Source organism: Gavialis gangeticus, unplaced genomic scaffold, assembly GCF_001723915.1.
Source record: "Gavialis gangeticus isolate Ggan-Ray unplaced genomic scaffold, GavGan_comp1, whole genome shotgun sequence".
Taxonomy (NCBI): Eukaryota; Metazoa; Chordata; order Crocodylia; family Gavialidae; genus Gavialis; species Gavialis gangeticus.
The window spans coordinates 22,744,264-22,759,089 of record NW_017729011.1 but is presented as its reverse complement, the minus strand read 5'-3'; the positions used below and the strand labels follow the sequence as shown (position 1 = coordinate 22,759,089).

Sequence of the window (14,826 nt, the reverse complement as noted above, 5' to 3'; positions counted from 1 at the left end):
CTCCCCCATGCTCGTTCCCCCCAGCAGCATCCCCCCAGCTTAGGTTAAGGACCCACTTCCCCTGCGGGCTCTGGGGGGGGGAGGACCCCCTCTTGCTCCCCGAGCCCCACGCACATTTGGGTCCCTGAGATGTTTCCCCCTCTCCCAGCTTTTAGCTTCTCCCAGCTACAGGGTCTCTGCCAAACCCGCCCACCTGGTGGTCAGGGCAGCAGAGCTGAGCTTGCTTTGATGCCCTTGGTGGGTGGTTTTGGTCCCTTGGCTGAAGCCAGGCCACTTCTCCCCATCGAAGAACCTGATAACCTGCCTCAAGCCTGTAGGGAAGCAGCCAGTAATGGTTTCTGTTGCACGTTCTTTGGGGACAAGCATTTCTTTCTCTAGACCCTGGGGGAGGGAAACGTATGGAGGCACTGGCCAACACGCTAATAATGCCTCTGGTACCCAGTGACAGCAAGTTGTTGGCTTGCAAGTATTTGAGAATGCAGCTATGTTGCATCCTTGGTTGTTGCAAAAGCCTCTGGGCTTAGAAATCAAACCCCTTCTGACCAGCCCAGATGTTTTTTGGCTGTTTTGGGGGCTGTGATTGCCTCTGGTTGGAATGGGGGTGGGGGTGGGGGTAATTTTATTTCACTGACTTTCCATCTTATTTCCGTGCTCCTCTCGCAATATCTTAAGGGTGCCCTGGGCCTACTAGAATCTGCTTCCCTCTTTTATGATGCTTTTTAAAAATCTTGTCTGATGTCAGGCATTTTGGGATACAGATTGTGTGCCCCACAAGACAGCAGCCGGTTGTCTCGCGCAGTCAAAACTCCCGTGGAAGTCAGTGGGAAATGTTCTTGCATACAAACTATCTAATCTATCAGAATCACTTCTAAGTCCCTCGCTGCCCAGGTAAGTCAGGCCTAGCTCCACAGTGGGATTTAGGTATTACTACACTCAGCACCGTGATGTCTCAGATGCTCTCGGGTGCCCATGCCAGCATTGTGAGTGTCATCCTAGGCTCCTCCCCAGCCTGGCTGGTGACAGCTATTTTTTTTTTTTTTTTTTTTTGAGTTTAAACCAGGAAAAAAAAATTATTTTTTTTTCCTTTTAAAAACAAAAAAAAAAAAAACTTTTCCCCACCCGGGTGGGGAAAAGTTTTTTTTTTTTTTTTTTTTTTTGAGTTTAGACCAGGAAAAAAGAATCATGCTTTTCTTTCCCTCTGCCATCCGTCAGAGTTAATAACACTGATTTCTAATTTTCCGAGAACTCTTAGTCAGCAGCAGGTTCCATTATAACATCAACCTTGGTACCCCAGTGGGTTCTGCTATAGCGGTGCTGTTGTGAGAAAATTGTGATTCATAAAGGGATTATCATGAGTTACGTTATGCAGAGTCTATGCGTAAGAGAACCGCAATTTCTCAGATGATTTTGGAGAGCTCCTGACTCACTGGTGGCCTGATTTCCAATGGCGCTGAATGTCAACAGCTCCATTAACTACAACAGCAACTGGAGGAGCTACTCACCTTTGCGTGGTGGGCCTGTTGTGTGTGATGGGTAGAGCAAGGGGTTAGCTGTTCATAAACCTGAGTTTTCTTCCTGGTTTTGCCCTCACTTCCGATTATGACTACGGGGAAAGTCACTACGCCCTGTTTTGGCTCAGTTTCCAGGTCTTTAAAATGTAATTACGGACAGACTTTTGGTTAGCTGGGAACTGAAGGTCCGATACTGGGGATTTACTCTACAGGAAATGCATCTTCTTTGTAATGACTGGTGGGATCACAGCAGGAGTGTTTACTTCATCTTGAAAACAAACTGGAAAGCTGTGCAAAAAAACCCCAAATCTAGATTTTTACTGTCTCATCCATTTTCATTTTATGAATCAGGGGAATTTTAAATCCGTACCGTAATTTCCTGCTGGTACCTAGTCAAACCCCACCATGACATATAGTCACGCCTGTCAGCTACAGATTTAATTAAGCAGATCTCTAGATTATCACTCAGGTTTGAAATTGTCTTTTGGATTTCGATGATCAATGTATTCTTGCACATCAAAGTGAGCACTTGTCTGTGTGTGTGAGCAGCTAGTGTGTTTCTCATCTCTAGCAGCTGCTTACTTCAAATGGCTGAGAAGGCAACTAGAGGCACTCAGGATGTCCCCAGCTCATCCCCTGATGAAAATGAATTCCCTTTCGGCTATCCCACCAGCATCTCTGAGGATGTGCCTGATGCCAAGTACCTGTGCAGCAACTGCAATAACATCTTAAAGAAAGCCATGCAGACACTGTGTGGGCATAGATACTGCTTGGCTTGTCTGTCCTGGATCGTACGGTAAGTTCTTTTAGAGCACCACGTGGTAAGGTGTCTCTGCCTAGAAAACAAGAGACTTCAGATGGCAGGTTCCGTCTTCCCCATAGAGAGGTTTGTTGTGATAACGTGCTCCAAAAGAAAGGAAGTGCTGGGGAAGAGACTTTTAGTAACTGGGCTGCCAGACAGTAGAGATTTGATCGTCCTTGTATACTTAATTAGTGTAAAGTGCAGGGGTATTTTGCATGTATATGTCTTTACAAGGTTGGAACGTGATCTAACAATTATGGAGAGGGGCTGGATTTGACTGGATTTGGTTCTGCACTGACATGCTATATAACTGTAGGCAAACCTCAGGCTCTTTCTACTTCCTTTTCTCATCATTAAACTTGAACTAATCCTACTTATTTACTCCTTAGGACTCTTGCAAAATTGGCTCAATCTCACAGTGCTTTGCAATCTATAAAAAGTGCTCTGGAAGTTTAAAATACTGCTGTGTTATCAGTTCACAAACTGCACACCATAATATCCCCTGGGTCACCCCACATTAAAACAACACCAGCTGTTTTTTGCTTGTAGCCTCTGAAAATAAGGAGATGGGTGGATGTAGGTTTTGAATGCATTCCAGCTCCCCCTCCCCACCTTTAGCATCCACTTTGGTTTAGCTGTGACAGAGGCTCCTACTTGGATGTGGCAATCCCTTGCAGTTACGGATGATTGTCTTCCGTGACTGTTTTATCTGTGGGTCTGAAGATAGCTAACAAGGCCGATCTGGGATTGCCAGACTGTTACAACTTTGGTATGTGTTTCCATACGTTCAAGAGGAGGGCAGAGAAAGCGTGCATGTGCTGACAGAGGCTATGTTACACTGATACACTATGATACCTTGAAGTCAAGAGGTGTGATGGTTGTACACATTAGAGGTACTTGAGCTACGTTTAATCTAGGTTCTTTGACTAACTGTAGCAGTTAAGACACAGTGGTATGGACTTCTGCACAGACCATACCAAGTCTGCTTGGGACCTTGGGCACTTATATGGACAGCTAAAGGCCGCCTCACAGCATCTTCACTGCTGCTGTTACCTAAGCTAGCTGTATTAGGTAGTTATGTCTCTGATTGCCCTGTAAAGCTGGCCTAGAAAGCTGAGTGTAGCAGTTGGTCATGGACAGTGATTAGGAGGCTAAAATGCTACAGGATAAAAGTTGTTTTGATGTTTTCCATACAGTGCATTCATCCCTTCTGTTCACTCTCACTGCTGTAAATCTAGAATCACTCCATTTAGTGCAAGTGGAGTCACTCAGGCCTTGTACTCACGTGAAAACAAAATGTGACCTGGCTTCTTGTATCCTCTCCTGACTATCTTGTAACAGCCTGGCAGCTGACCCAAGCAGCCTGATCAGTGCAGTCCAATGGCAATTATGCTATTCTCTGTGTCTGGTCATAGCGACGCTACGACATGAAGCAGCTGGGTGTTGACGGGATCCACCAGGAAATACCTGCCCCTGCCTAAAACCATTTATTTTTCCCTTCAGTTGTACATTTCATTTGAAGGAATGTTTTAAGTTAAATCCAATGCATTTCATGGTTGTATTATTTGGTAAGAGTGATTCTGAGTCCAGTTTTGTGCTGGTGCCCTGTATGTACACACAGGGTAGCCAGCTTTATAAGTTAACTCAGCAATGAAAGCCTGTGTGAATGAAGATAGGATTAAGCCTGGAGATGTATCCTAGGAAGTAAAAATCTATGCATCTACTGTAGAAGAGAGGCCATCCTTTCTATGTTTTAAAAGGCTACAGATTTCTGGTTATCTTTCAGTAAGTGGTGTTAGTGCTTAGCCTGTGGAAAGAAGTTGATTTCCAAGTTTATTCTGCTCTATAATTATAACTGTTCTTATTTTGCTAGGACATGGTTAAAATTGTAGGCCAGGTCCTGGTTCCACTGAAGTCAATGAGTTTTGCAGTTGACTTTAGTGGGATGAATATTTGGTCCTTTAGGTATAAACAGTAGTGACTCTGAGCTGAAATGCATATTTCTTAATTCTTTTTTTTAAATTATTATTTCTGTCATTTATACAACAGAGATGCTCCAAGCTATGGCTTACAAATTATTATTTAGTTTTTTGTTCCTTTCTCTCTTCTTTCTTTTCATCTCTCAGAAACAACAAAAATCCAGTTTGCCAGAAATGCAAGGAGGAGGATCCTGGAACGCTAAATGAGGGAAGCTTATTAGCAGAAGAAAGGGTATGTTACTGCAGTTTTGTTAATGTATCACCAATTTCTCTCAACTGATGAAGTTCTGTTTGGAGAAATGAGAACAAGGAAAGTGATAGGGACCGATTCCAGTTGCATGTATTAGCCCAGATACCTTAACACCATGGATATTCAGATCTTGATCAAAAAAGTATAAGGGCACAAGTTAATGCCTTGTGACCTCTACAGAGTTGTGTAGCAAGAAGCCCAAAAATCTCTGACAGTTAATTTATTCTGTCGCTGACCTCCAAACTTACAACTTCATTATTATTCTTCATGTTATATTTTATTCATCTAGTAGCAGTTCCTCTACCAGCTCGGTGCCCTGTTGCCTTAGGTGCTCTGTATTCAAGCATCCAAGTCTTGGCCACAGCTAGCTTGAGTGTAAAGGGAACCAGAAGTGTAGACTGGTTCATCAGCTGTTTGTTTGTTCTGGAGAGCTCTGTGGGAGTGACATTGCCTGGAGAACATCCTGAAAAACTCATTGTTGAAAATAATCATAGTCATAAATGTTACTGGGAAATGTTTTCCTCTGAGAACGTTTTCACTGGTGAGTATATTCATCAGTGAATATTTTCATGGCATTGACAAGGTAGCTCAGCTCAGCGCCTTCTTTCCTCCATGCCAGCTGGGGAGGGGAGGACAAAGCTCTCCACTGGTTTCCATGGTTCAACTCCCTCCCCCCACCTTTCTTGGTGGCTCTGCTGTTTTCTAGGCAGGCCAGTTTACTCCCTTACTCTCTGGCTACAAACTGGACCAGGGGTCTTGTGTTCAGCCCTCACTGCTGTGTGCATTCACAGCAGAGTGCAAGGAAGAAAGAAAGATGTAGGGGACTAGGAGGCAGTTTTGGCCAGGTCCCAGCAAGGCAAGGAGATGGAGAAAGCAGTGCAGCAGGTGCATGGCTTCAGCCAAATGGTGACTGTAGGATAAAGATGACTGCTGCAGTGCCTTGGAAAAGCACACAGTTCTGCAGGAAATTTTCCAACGATAGGATTACAGAATGCACGAGACCAGGGGAAACCAGGTATCCCTGGTACAGGAACCCTTCTGAACAACTCCTCTTGTTCATCACTTCCATCTGAGCAGACTTTTGCATGAGCACTGAGCCTTCCTGAAGTTGGTATGGGTCTGTTTGAATCAGCTTGCAGGTTTGAGGGGCAGAGTTTGTAAACAATGGAGGCATCTCAGTGGGTTTGCCCTTTTGGCTCGTAATCATGCACGATAAGCTCTGTCCCACCCTTCCTGTGTTTGTTACTCCTGTTTGCTGTTCCCCTGTTCTGTCAGTTTATATATAACTACTTGAAATGAAATCTCTACACTATGAAAAAACTACTGAGGTACAAACAAGATAAATATATTGGGCATAACTTATCCCCTGATCTCTTTCTGCAGTAGCCCTCATCCTTCCCGTACCCACCCATTTCCAGCACACTCCCTTTTTGGCACCCCTTGCAGTGCCACGTCTAATTGAAGGTGAGTATTGGGAGGTGTTGAACATCTGCATCTCTCCTTGAATTCAGGTGGAAGAACAGTGGGCATTCACCTACATGCTATTCTCTGCCACTCTGGGGACAGGCCCTCATGGGACAGGGTTTTGCACTGTACACATGCCCTGGATCTTTCCCACATTTTACCCTCTTACAGCAATGGGATTGCACTAATTGCAGGACGTGTGTCATGTAAAACCCTCAGACCCAATTCAGCTCTTCATCAGCAATGCATGGCTAAGACCTGAATGGGGCCCAGGTCTCCATGCAGTTACATGTGCTGAACGCCACTAAACTCAGTGCAGTTGCAAAGATGCAAATTAAATCAAAATGTACCTGTTTCTGAAGAAAATCACAAGGATTGGCACTAATTCGACCTATGTGAAGGGGAAAAAAAGGATGATGACTCCCTGCCTTGTGCAGTTTCTCCACGCACAGTTCCTTCAGCTGAGCTGTGTCCATAATGATTAATTGAGTGTAAGAGTGAAACAGCACAGGGGATGCACGCAGCAGTAAAGAAACTCATGTGCCACTGGGACTGTCCCTCTGAAGTTAAATGCAAGTTCAATCCGTTTTTAATACTCTGTTCTATAATGTCAGGAAATTCCTCGAGTAATTTCTTTTTGAGATAGGAAAATCCCCACTGTAGGCTTGGTAACCTGATTGTCTTTTCTTTGGTTTTGGACATTGTCTAGCTGTTGAACTAGAATAAAAGGTTTTAGAGGCCAGCCATGTTGGTTCTGAGGCATAACCCTGTTTTATCTAATTGTCCAGTGCTGCAGCATTAAATTAAAATCTTAGCACCTAGGGCCAAATTTTGCACTCAGGTACACCAGTCTGACATATCCAATACGGTACAGTCAGCAGCACCTTGTATATGGAAGTTCTGGTGATGCTGGCATGGACTAGCATGCTAAGAGTGGGACCTTGAGCTACGCTCTGTTGAAGTCTGATTTTCTTATTTGACAATGACCTGATGGTCTGTGGCACTGGACATGCTAAATGGAGATGCTGTTTTTTATGTACCTTTGGGTGTGATGTGATTATCAATTATTCAGTGTGGAATGTGTTGGAAATTAAAAGCCTTCTGTAAGCGCTAAGTACTGTTATTGAAAATATGTCCATATACTTATGAACCTGACCATACAGCTTGCAGTTTAACTATCATCTTGTTATCAAATGTAGATGGGAATTTGTGTTGCAAGCCAAGTGGAAATGGAACAGTAGGCATCTATTTAAAAATGTCCAGACAAAAGTACAAGTGTTCTAGTTTTCCTTTTTTTCATGGAATAGATTCCACTGAGGCTTTTATTTTTAGTTCTGTTTCCAAGCAATGGCCGATTTCCATATCACTAAAGGACAATTTATGACATTAAAACACACACACAAGCGCGCTGCTTCTCTAGCGTCAGTGTACATGTGTATGGACATTTGCCAGACAGGTACACTCAAAACAAATAGCTTGAAATGCATTTTTTAAAAACCCAAAACTGCAAAGACCCAGCATTCCCAGGAATGATTTTTTTTGCCTCAGTGATTCTCTTGAACATTTAAAAGAATGACTGTTTGTTAACTAATGAATACCATTTGAAGGAGGCAGTTATTGGAAGGTTGCTTGTATTTACTGAATTCCCTCACTTGTTCCCCTCCATCTCCCCCACTTGCAGAGTTTCGTTTGTTTTATGTAGAAGCTGAATCTAAGGTACAATAATTATGAACTCAACAGTCCATCAAAGAAAATGCAACTAATTAATCAGATGACTACAGTTATCAAGGCAATGCTTGGCTATCCAAAGAATGTGAAACCACCGTGTTAGGAAGGGCCAGTCTTCCACTGAAATTCAGTCTCTAACTACAGCTAATACAGACTCATAGAAAATGAGGCTGGCAGGGACCTCAGGAGGTCACATCTAGTCCAACCCCCTGCTCCAAGCAGGAGCAGCCCCAACTAGTCCATCCCAGCCAGGGGTTTGTCTAGCTGAGTCTTCAAAACCTCCAAGAATGTTCATAGAGTGTAAAACATCTGCTCTGAACCTAATTTTGCTGTTCTTATATCAAGAGGGAAAATGATTTCCACCTCTTAGCTAGTAATCATCCGGCTTCTCAAAAAATAAGTGATCTTAGAGCAGTTGTTCTGAAGCAAGGAACTAGGAGTCTGGGGCTAGAAAGAGGCATTGCCCAATCAAGCAGATCAGTTATCCTGGGATATGTCCTGGCACAGGTGATCTGCAGTGTTGTCTTGCCCGTTGATCCTGAAGCACAACAAGCAGTACATTCCCCATTTACAGGCATGTGCTCTGGAGTTCCCAGGGGCACGTCTCAAAGCTGGGACATCCCAGTATGGTCCCAGGACTGGGGCTGCCAGTCAGCTGGTTGGCAGACTTAGCCCTGGGACAGCATGGGAGTGTCCTGGCTTGCAGACCTGTGTCCCCAACAATCTGGGGGAGGCTCTGGAAGTGTAAAACCCACCTTTCCATGCTTTCAGAGACAAGCCCCAGAGACTGCCAGGGATGCCAGGCAGGAAAAGCCAGGCAGGTGTTCCCTGGGCTTGAGGGGCCTAATCCTGTGCAGAGCAGGACCCCTTCATTCCCAGATGCTCCTGTCCAGGATGGTGGGAGAGTGCAGGCAGCTCCATGCTCTCCCATCATAAAGCAAAGAGATGTCTGCTGCAATAAAGTGGTACAATTTATTGCTGCCTTTTGTCACTGCCATGTTGTGGTGGAACAAAAGGTATGGACATCCACTCGCTGCCACTTTGTGCTGCTTATAAACCTTTTAATGGCTGTGCAAAGGTGAAGAACGGTGACTATTTTTGGATTCCTCTGTTATATTAGCTTCCTCCCCCACCAACTGCTTTTGTGACCTTGGGCAAGTCACAGATACTCCCAGGGTTTCTCTCTACCCATCTGTAAAATGGCTATAAAAAGGAACCTCCTGCTGAGGGATGTGTGATTTAATGTAATTTTGTTCAAGGAAGTGAAACTGCACCGGAAACCTGCAAATGTCTCCCCTCTCCCTGGCAGATGTTATAACTGGAAGGGGAGGTGGAAAGCTACTCTCTGGAGTATGCTGTAGACTAAACTTTAATAAGCTGGAGACGTGATCCAAGCCTTTGGTTGTAATACAGTTTGGGCAGTACAGTTACTGTGTGAAGAATTATTATTCTAGCAGGAGGGGAAACATGTCTCTTTTCCCTCCATGTCTCGCTGTTCAGATAACCCCAGTCTCTGAAGTCTGTCTCTGAACTGGGGAATTTTCTCTTAACATTGTTTTTTCTAATGAGCAGTTTACATTTGTAACAAGGTAGAGAGTGATTGGGAAGGGATAAAAGGTATACTACTGGGGGGTTTCCTTCTCTAATTTTTCTGATTCTCTGTCCCAGGTATAATAGTCTGTCAATAATGAAGTTGCAACCTGAAGGATTTTCTTTCTGAAGTGCCTTAATGTTTATTTTATTGAAAGATCAGGGAGACCCGCTTGTTCATGATAATAATAAAAACAATGATGATGAGATCCGAGAGACCCTAGATGTTGTGTTCCTATTTCATACTTGCATACTTCAGGACATATTAGCAGGGGGTGGAGGGTTCATATTTGGCTAGGTGAGGAGTCTGCAGTTTTCTGGGTGATATTCTTAACGCTTGTCTTGCTCATGTTCTGTGGTGGGTGTTTTGATTGCATGGTGTTTGATATTAAAGGGCTGCAGTGATTCATGTGCTATTTATTTATTTGCACATCCCTTCGCAGCTGACACATGAACAAACCCTATCTTGAGCTAGAAATGCAATGCATGGATGTGTTTTGCATTTCTGTTGAACACTCCCACTAAGTGGAAACAGCCTCAGTTTGCGAAGGCTTTACCCCTTCCTCCTCGTTCTGGTGGAGTCTTAAATCCTTTGTGCAGCAGGTTCAGAAGGTGTTAATGACCCCAGTAATTAAATACATCCATTAGAGTGGCATGTGGTAACCCCCTATGGGGAGGGTTTCTGTCAACACATTCATGGCATGTTACTGGTTTTCAGGCTTCTGTCAAAAGAAAATCTGGGTTGAAAGAAACTCAATACTGAAAGATTTTACTTGGAAGGGCATGTTTTTAATAAATATAGATCGATTCCAATTGTTTAGTTTTTGAGCTCTGTGAAAAAGCAGAAGAATTCACAGTTCTTTGAACTTTTACTATGTACTCGTTAGGTTAAAGAATATTTTTTAACAATTCTAAACTTTAAAAAAAGTAAGAGGTTCATCAAACCTGAAAGTCCCTATAGAAGTACTCGTTCCTATCAAAGCTACAATCTGGAGAACTTTATTGACCACTGCTTGATTTCCACCCCCCTTACTCTGTTTAACTCCTAGGCTTTCAGTGATGCTGCCATTAATAAAGAGATTTCTGAACTTAAAGTGCACTGTGGGACCCCTGGATGCAACTGGTCTGGTATCATGAAAAATTTTGAAGTAAGTCTAAAGAACACAGCTGTATTTTCTGTATTTTCTCTCATGAATGTCTAGTCAGGCTTTGCCAGAGAGTCTTCTCTGATGGAAGTGGGTTACTATAATATTAGCAGAACCAAGGGATGTAGAACTTGATTCAAATCCCTCCTCAATCAACATAGCACATAAGCACATATTTATGGGACACATTAAGCATGTGCTTTTCTGATACTGATTGAAGAAAGAATGAGGCCAGGTAGAGAGCCAGCATAAATCAGCATGGCTACATTGAAGTCAAATAGAGTTATAGTGTTTTCGGATCATGGAAAAATAGGGTTCAAGGGACCTCAGAAAGTCATCATGTGCAACCCCCTGCTCTGCTCAAGGCAGGACCATCCCTGTCTAAACCATCCCAGACAAGTGCTCGTCTAACCTGCTCTTAAATGTTCCAAGGATGGAGATTATGCAAACTCTATAGGTAATCTTTACTGGTACTTAATCACCCTTTTAGTTCAGTTTCCTCCAGAATCTTCCAGCAGAGGCTTTGACATAATGATGAATGAAAGTCAGTAAATGCTTCCTATTGGTTATTACCTTTCATGCAAGGATCCTAGCAGTAACCCTTGATGGACCCCAGGTCCCCTGATTTCCAAACTGTTGTTAGAATAAATACGCTTAATCTGTTTTTGCAAGAAAAATAAACTTCTCAGAGGATGCAGAGATCTTGGAGAAACTGGCCCAGCAGATATTGACCCAAACAAAGAAATGGAAACCAATCTTAGAAACCAAGACAGAGCTTGGCGGTTTTCCTTTTGCTGATTGAGTATATCAGCTGTTCTTATAATACTGGCATGAAGTGACATGGGTGAAATACCCTGACAGACAAAGTTTTGAGCTGTGCTTAGTGTATCAGAATCGAAAAAGAAAACCCAAGCCAACATGCAGATAACATGGAGAGGGCTTTACCTTCTTCACCACATCCTGAAGACAAAAAGATGCCATGTTCCAGTCTCATGGTCCAGGAGTGGAGGGCCTCAAGGCACCCAGTTTATAAAACAGTGTGTTGCGCACACAGTCCCTATACCTGCTGAGCTGCAGTGATGCTACTTTCATTTTTCATTTCATCTCCACTAATGTTGCTCCAGTTTTCTGAGTCTCTTCCCTTTTAAAGGAAAACTCTACCCATTTTGCTCAACCTCACCGTTCTGGGAGCTCAGAGGGGCCAAGGAGGCCATCGCAGCATGAATACACAGCAAAATGGGTTTGAAAAGGAAGCGTGTGATTAAACTTGGCATCTCTGAGCTGACTGCTGGGCATAGCTATCTTGCTTAAAGAAAAAGATCATTTGTGGCACCGCAAGACATAAGGTGCCTCAGTAACTGAGACTGCAGTAATCCAGTGTTTCTCCTCCTAGAACGCTGGGTCATGTATTAGAAGACTAATGCAGAAGGCCCAAATCTGTGAGAGGCTGTGCCCCAACATTTCTAGGAGTTGTTATATCTCTTACTGCTTCACTAGGATGGCCCTTAATGTGTAGGGGGTAAATGTTTTCTATGAGTGCTCAAGACTGAGGGGCAGATTCTCAGATGCTATTCTTTGGTGCAACTCCACTGATGTCAATAAAGCTGCACTGATTGATACCAGCTGTAGATCCAGCTCTAAAGAATTTTTCTTTTAGACTCTTAAGCCAAGCGATTGTTTCACACCTAAGGAGGAGTGTGGAACCTGATCAGAGGTCCCCTTGTAAATTAGTGTGACTCCATTAAAGTTGCTTCAAGTTCCAGTAGGTCAGATGAGTTGCATTGTGAACCTTTTGCTTTTCCCTCTTTTCAGTCACACCATACTATTAAGGACAAGCATTGGAACTGTCACAGAGATGACGTTACAGTCAGGACAGTGTTCAAGAAATGGTGACTCACATTTGGCCAGAAGAATTAGATTTTTGTAAAAATGAGATTATAGAAAACTTAAGGCCAGTAGACCATTTTTGTTAAACAATTGAACATGAGCCTTCTTGGACAGCAACCCAATTACTGCAGCGCTAAGCATCTGAAAGTAAAACTCCCTATAAACAACAAAATGATGGATATTGGTGATTCTGATGGTTTTAGCTAAAATGTGCAAATAGTAAAAAGTAAATTAGATTTTTAAAATTATTTTGGATATTGGTAAGATGCAAAACCTAATTGTTCTGTATTAGAGACCATGGCAGAATAGTTGTTTTAAGAACCTGTTTAGAGAAGTAGGTTTCTTCATCCTGGCAACCAAAACTGGTCGGTCTCGTTAGAGTCCACCTGTTCTCCAGAGCTAGGGACAGACACTACACATAAACCGGGTTAAGTGATCAGAAACTGGTTGAAACCTGTAACAGCCGATGTTCAGTGCACATAAACCGGTTTGAAAATGGTTGAAACTGGTTTGAGATAAACCTGGTTGAATGTAGCATCAGACTTAACTGATTTGAGTTACACCAGTTTATGCAACGTCTGTCTCAGACCCAGCAGAACAGGAGAGAAGTTGGGGAGTCTCTAAGGTTAGGGATAAAATACGAGGTCTTGCTTACAAAGACCAGTGACAGAGACAGCTCATGAATTATTTGTGGTTTTTGTTTTAAGTTAAGAATAAAGAAAATGCCAGGTAGGAGAGGAGAGTTTTGGACCCAACTAATGGGGTGAGGACTTTTCCTGTTTACAGAGATCACAAAATATAAAAGGAGATGAGTGCAGGCACATTGAAAAACATTTATAGATAAATACATATCTAGGCAGGTTCATATCTTGGGTTCTAACTTTTAACTTCCAGGAGCATCAGAGCCTTTGTGAATATGCTTTAATTCCATGCCATACCGGTTGTGGACAAACAGTGATGAGAAAGAAACTTGCGGATCATTTGGAGAACGGATGCATTAATAACATGATCACATGCCAGAAATGCAAACAGATGCTCCCCAGTAATGAATACCAAGTAAGAAGGTTTATGTGCTTTATACAAAAGTGTTACATTTACAGCTTAAGTAACCCATGGCTTTTACAGCTCCGTTGTAAAGTGTTTCCTCCTGGTTTCAGGAAAATTATGCTCTGGAGAACATTTCATATTCTGACCTTGCTAATTTTTCAACTGCAGTGTGGTGCCTCCAGTGTGTTTGCTGGAGAAAACATTGAAATGAATTGGATCTGCATTATGTGAGGTTACAAAATAGAAGGAGAAAAACTCTGTGAGTGTGTGTGAATGCACAGATTTTCGTTGGGGGTCAGAACGGCATTTTTTGCCATGTTCTTGTTCCCCTCTCAAATGGCACCCCCCCCAAATAAGGTAGACAGGAGCGATCAGACAAACAGCTACATGGATGATATCTTGAATATGGATAAATAATTGTTTTCATTTGCTGGTAAGTTAGCATGTTGCTATACCAGGCATTTATTTAACAGACGTTTATACTAGATTGCATCAGCTTTCTCTCTCCCAGTGAACTAGATCAGTTGATCCCAAGAAGAGCCAAGTGCAAGGAGCACACTGTAAATTCATCCTGAATTCTGTCATATTTATTTTTTCCTCTTATGACTATTTAATTCTACTTTTCATAGCAGAAGGCCTTGCAATAAGTATACAATGAAAAAGAGAATGCTGCACATGACTGTATACATATAGAACGAAAAGTGAATCTGCTCCTAGTATCTATCTAAAGCTAGTTCATCTTTAAAACAAACAAGAAAGTCTTTCTGGCCTGATACTAATAGATCACCTGCCTTCTATGATTACTTGGCTAAATCCTCATGCATTGTTACTTAATTGTAATGCCTTTATCAATTCACACTAGAACTGCTCGTAACACTTGTGTCACTAATGTGTGTTTTGAATGACTTCTTGCATTAATGTAAAGTCTTGAAATGTATCATAGTGCCATTGATTCCCTGCTTACTATGTGCACAGCACAATGCAGGATATTCTGTTACTGGAAGGGGCCTGAGGACAGTTTGCTTGATAGCAGTGTACTGTCGCTGAGGGAGGAAACTGTGGTTTGGTAGAATAAAGGGCCAGTGGAGTATTTCCTGGTACAGACACAGAGTTTGTCTGGGCTAGCTTAGCTGCATCACAGCTCAATTTCATGTAAAAAAATGTGTCTTCGACCTTTTAAATTGTAAAATTTCACAATAAATCTCCAAAGCAAAAGCAGTAGCAACATGCCACCCCAAGATCATCATGTACAGCGCAGTAATTGGCTCGATTAGAAGGAAGGGCTGCAGGGCCTGTACTGATTTTGCAGACTTGGCTACTGTCTAGAACAACATTGATCTTTCCTGATGGGTCAAGAAGAATCGGTAGCAAAGTAGGAATGCCATCTTAGAACAGTGGCCCTTTGGAAAAAAAAAAAAAAAAA

General features: G+C 42.7%; 1 protein-coding gene across 2 annotated transcripts in view; it reads left to right on the top strand.

The window, feature by feature from the left end:
* Window positions 1-745: 745 nt before the first annotated feature.
* TRAF1 (TNF receptor associated factor 1) overlaps window positions 746-14,826 on the top strand; it is a 27,452-nt gene continuing 13,371 nt past the window's right edge. For both annotated transcript variants that reach the window (XM_019510837.1, XM_019510836.1), the window contains exons 1-5: window positions 746-888; window positions 2,083-2,307; window positions 4,440-4,524; window positions 10,374-10,472; window positions 13,251-13,412. In XM_019510837.1, coding sequence (XP_019366382.1) covers window positions 2,099-2,307; window positions 4,440-4,524; window positions 10,374-10,472; window positions 13,251-13,412 — 555 coding nt within the window. In that variant the 5' untranslated portion in view covers window positions 746-888; window positions 2,083-2,098. The remainder of the gene's footprint in view (window positions 889-2,082; window positions 2,308-4,439; window positions 4,525-10,373; window positions 10,473-13,250; window positions 13,413-14,826) is intronic.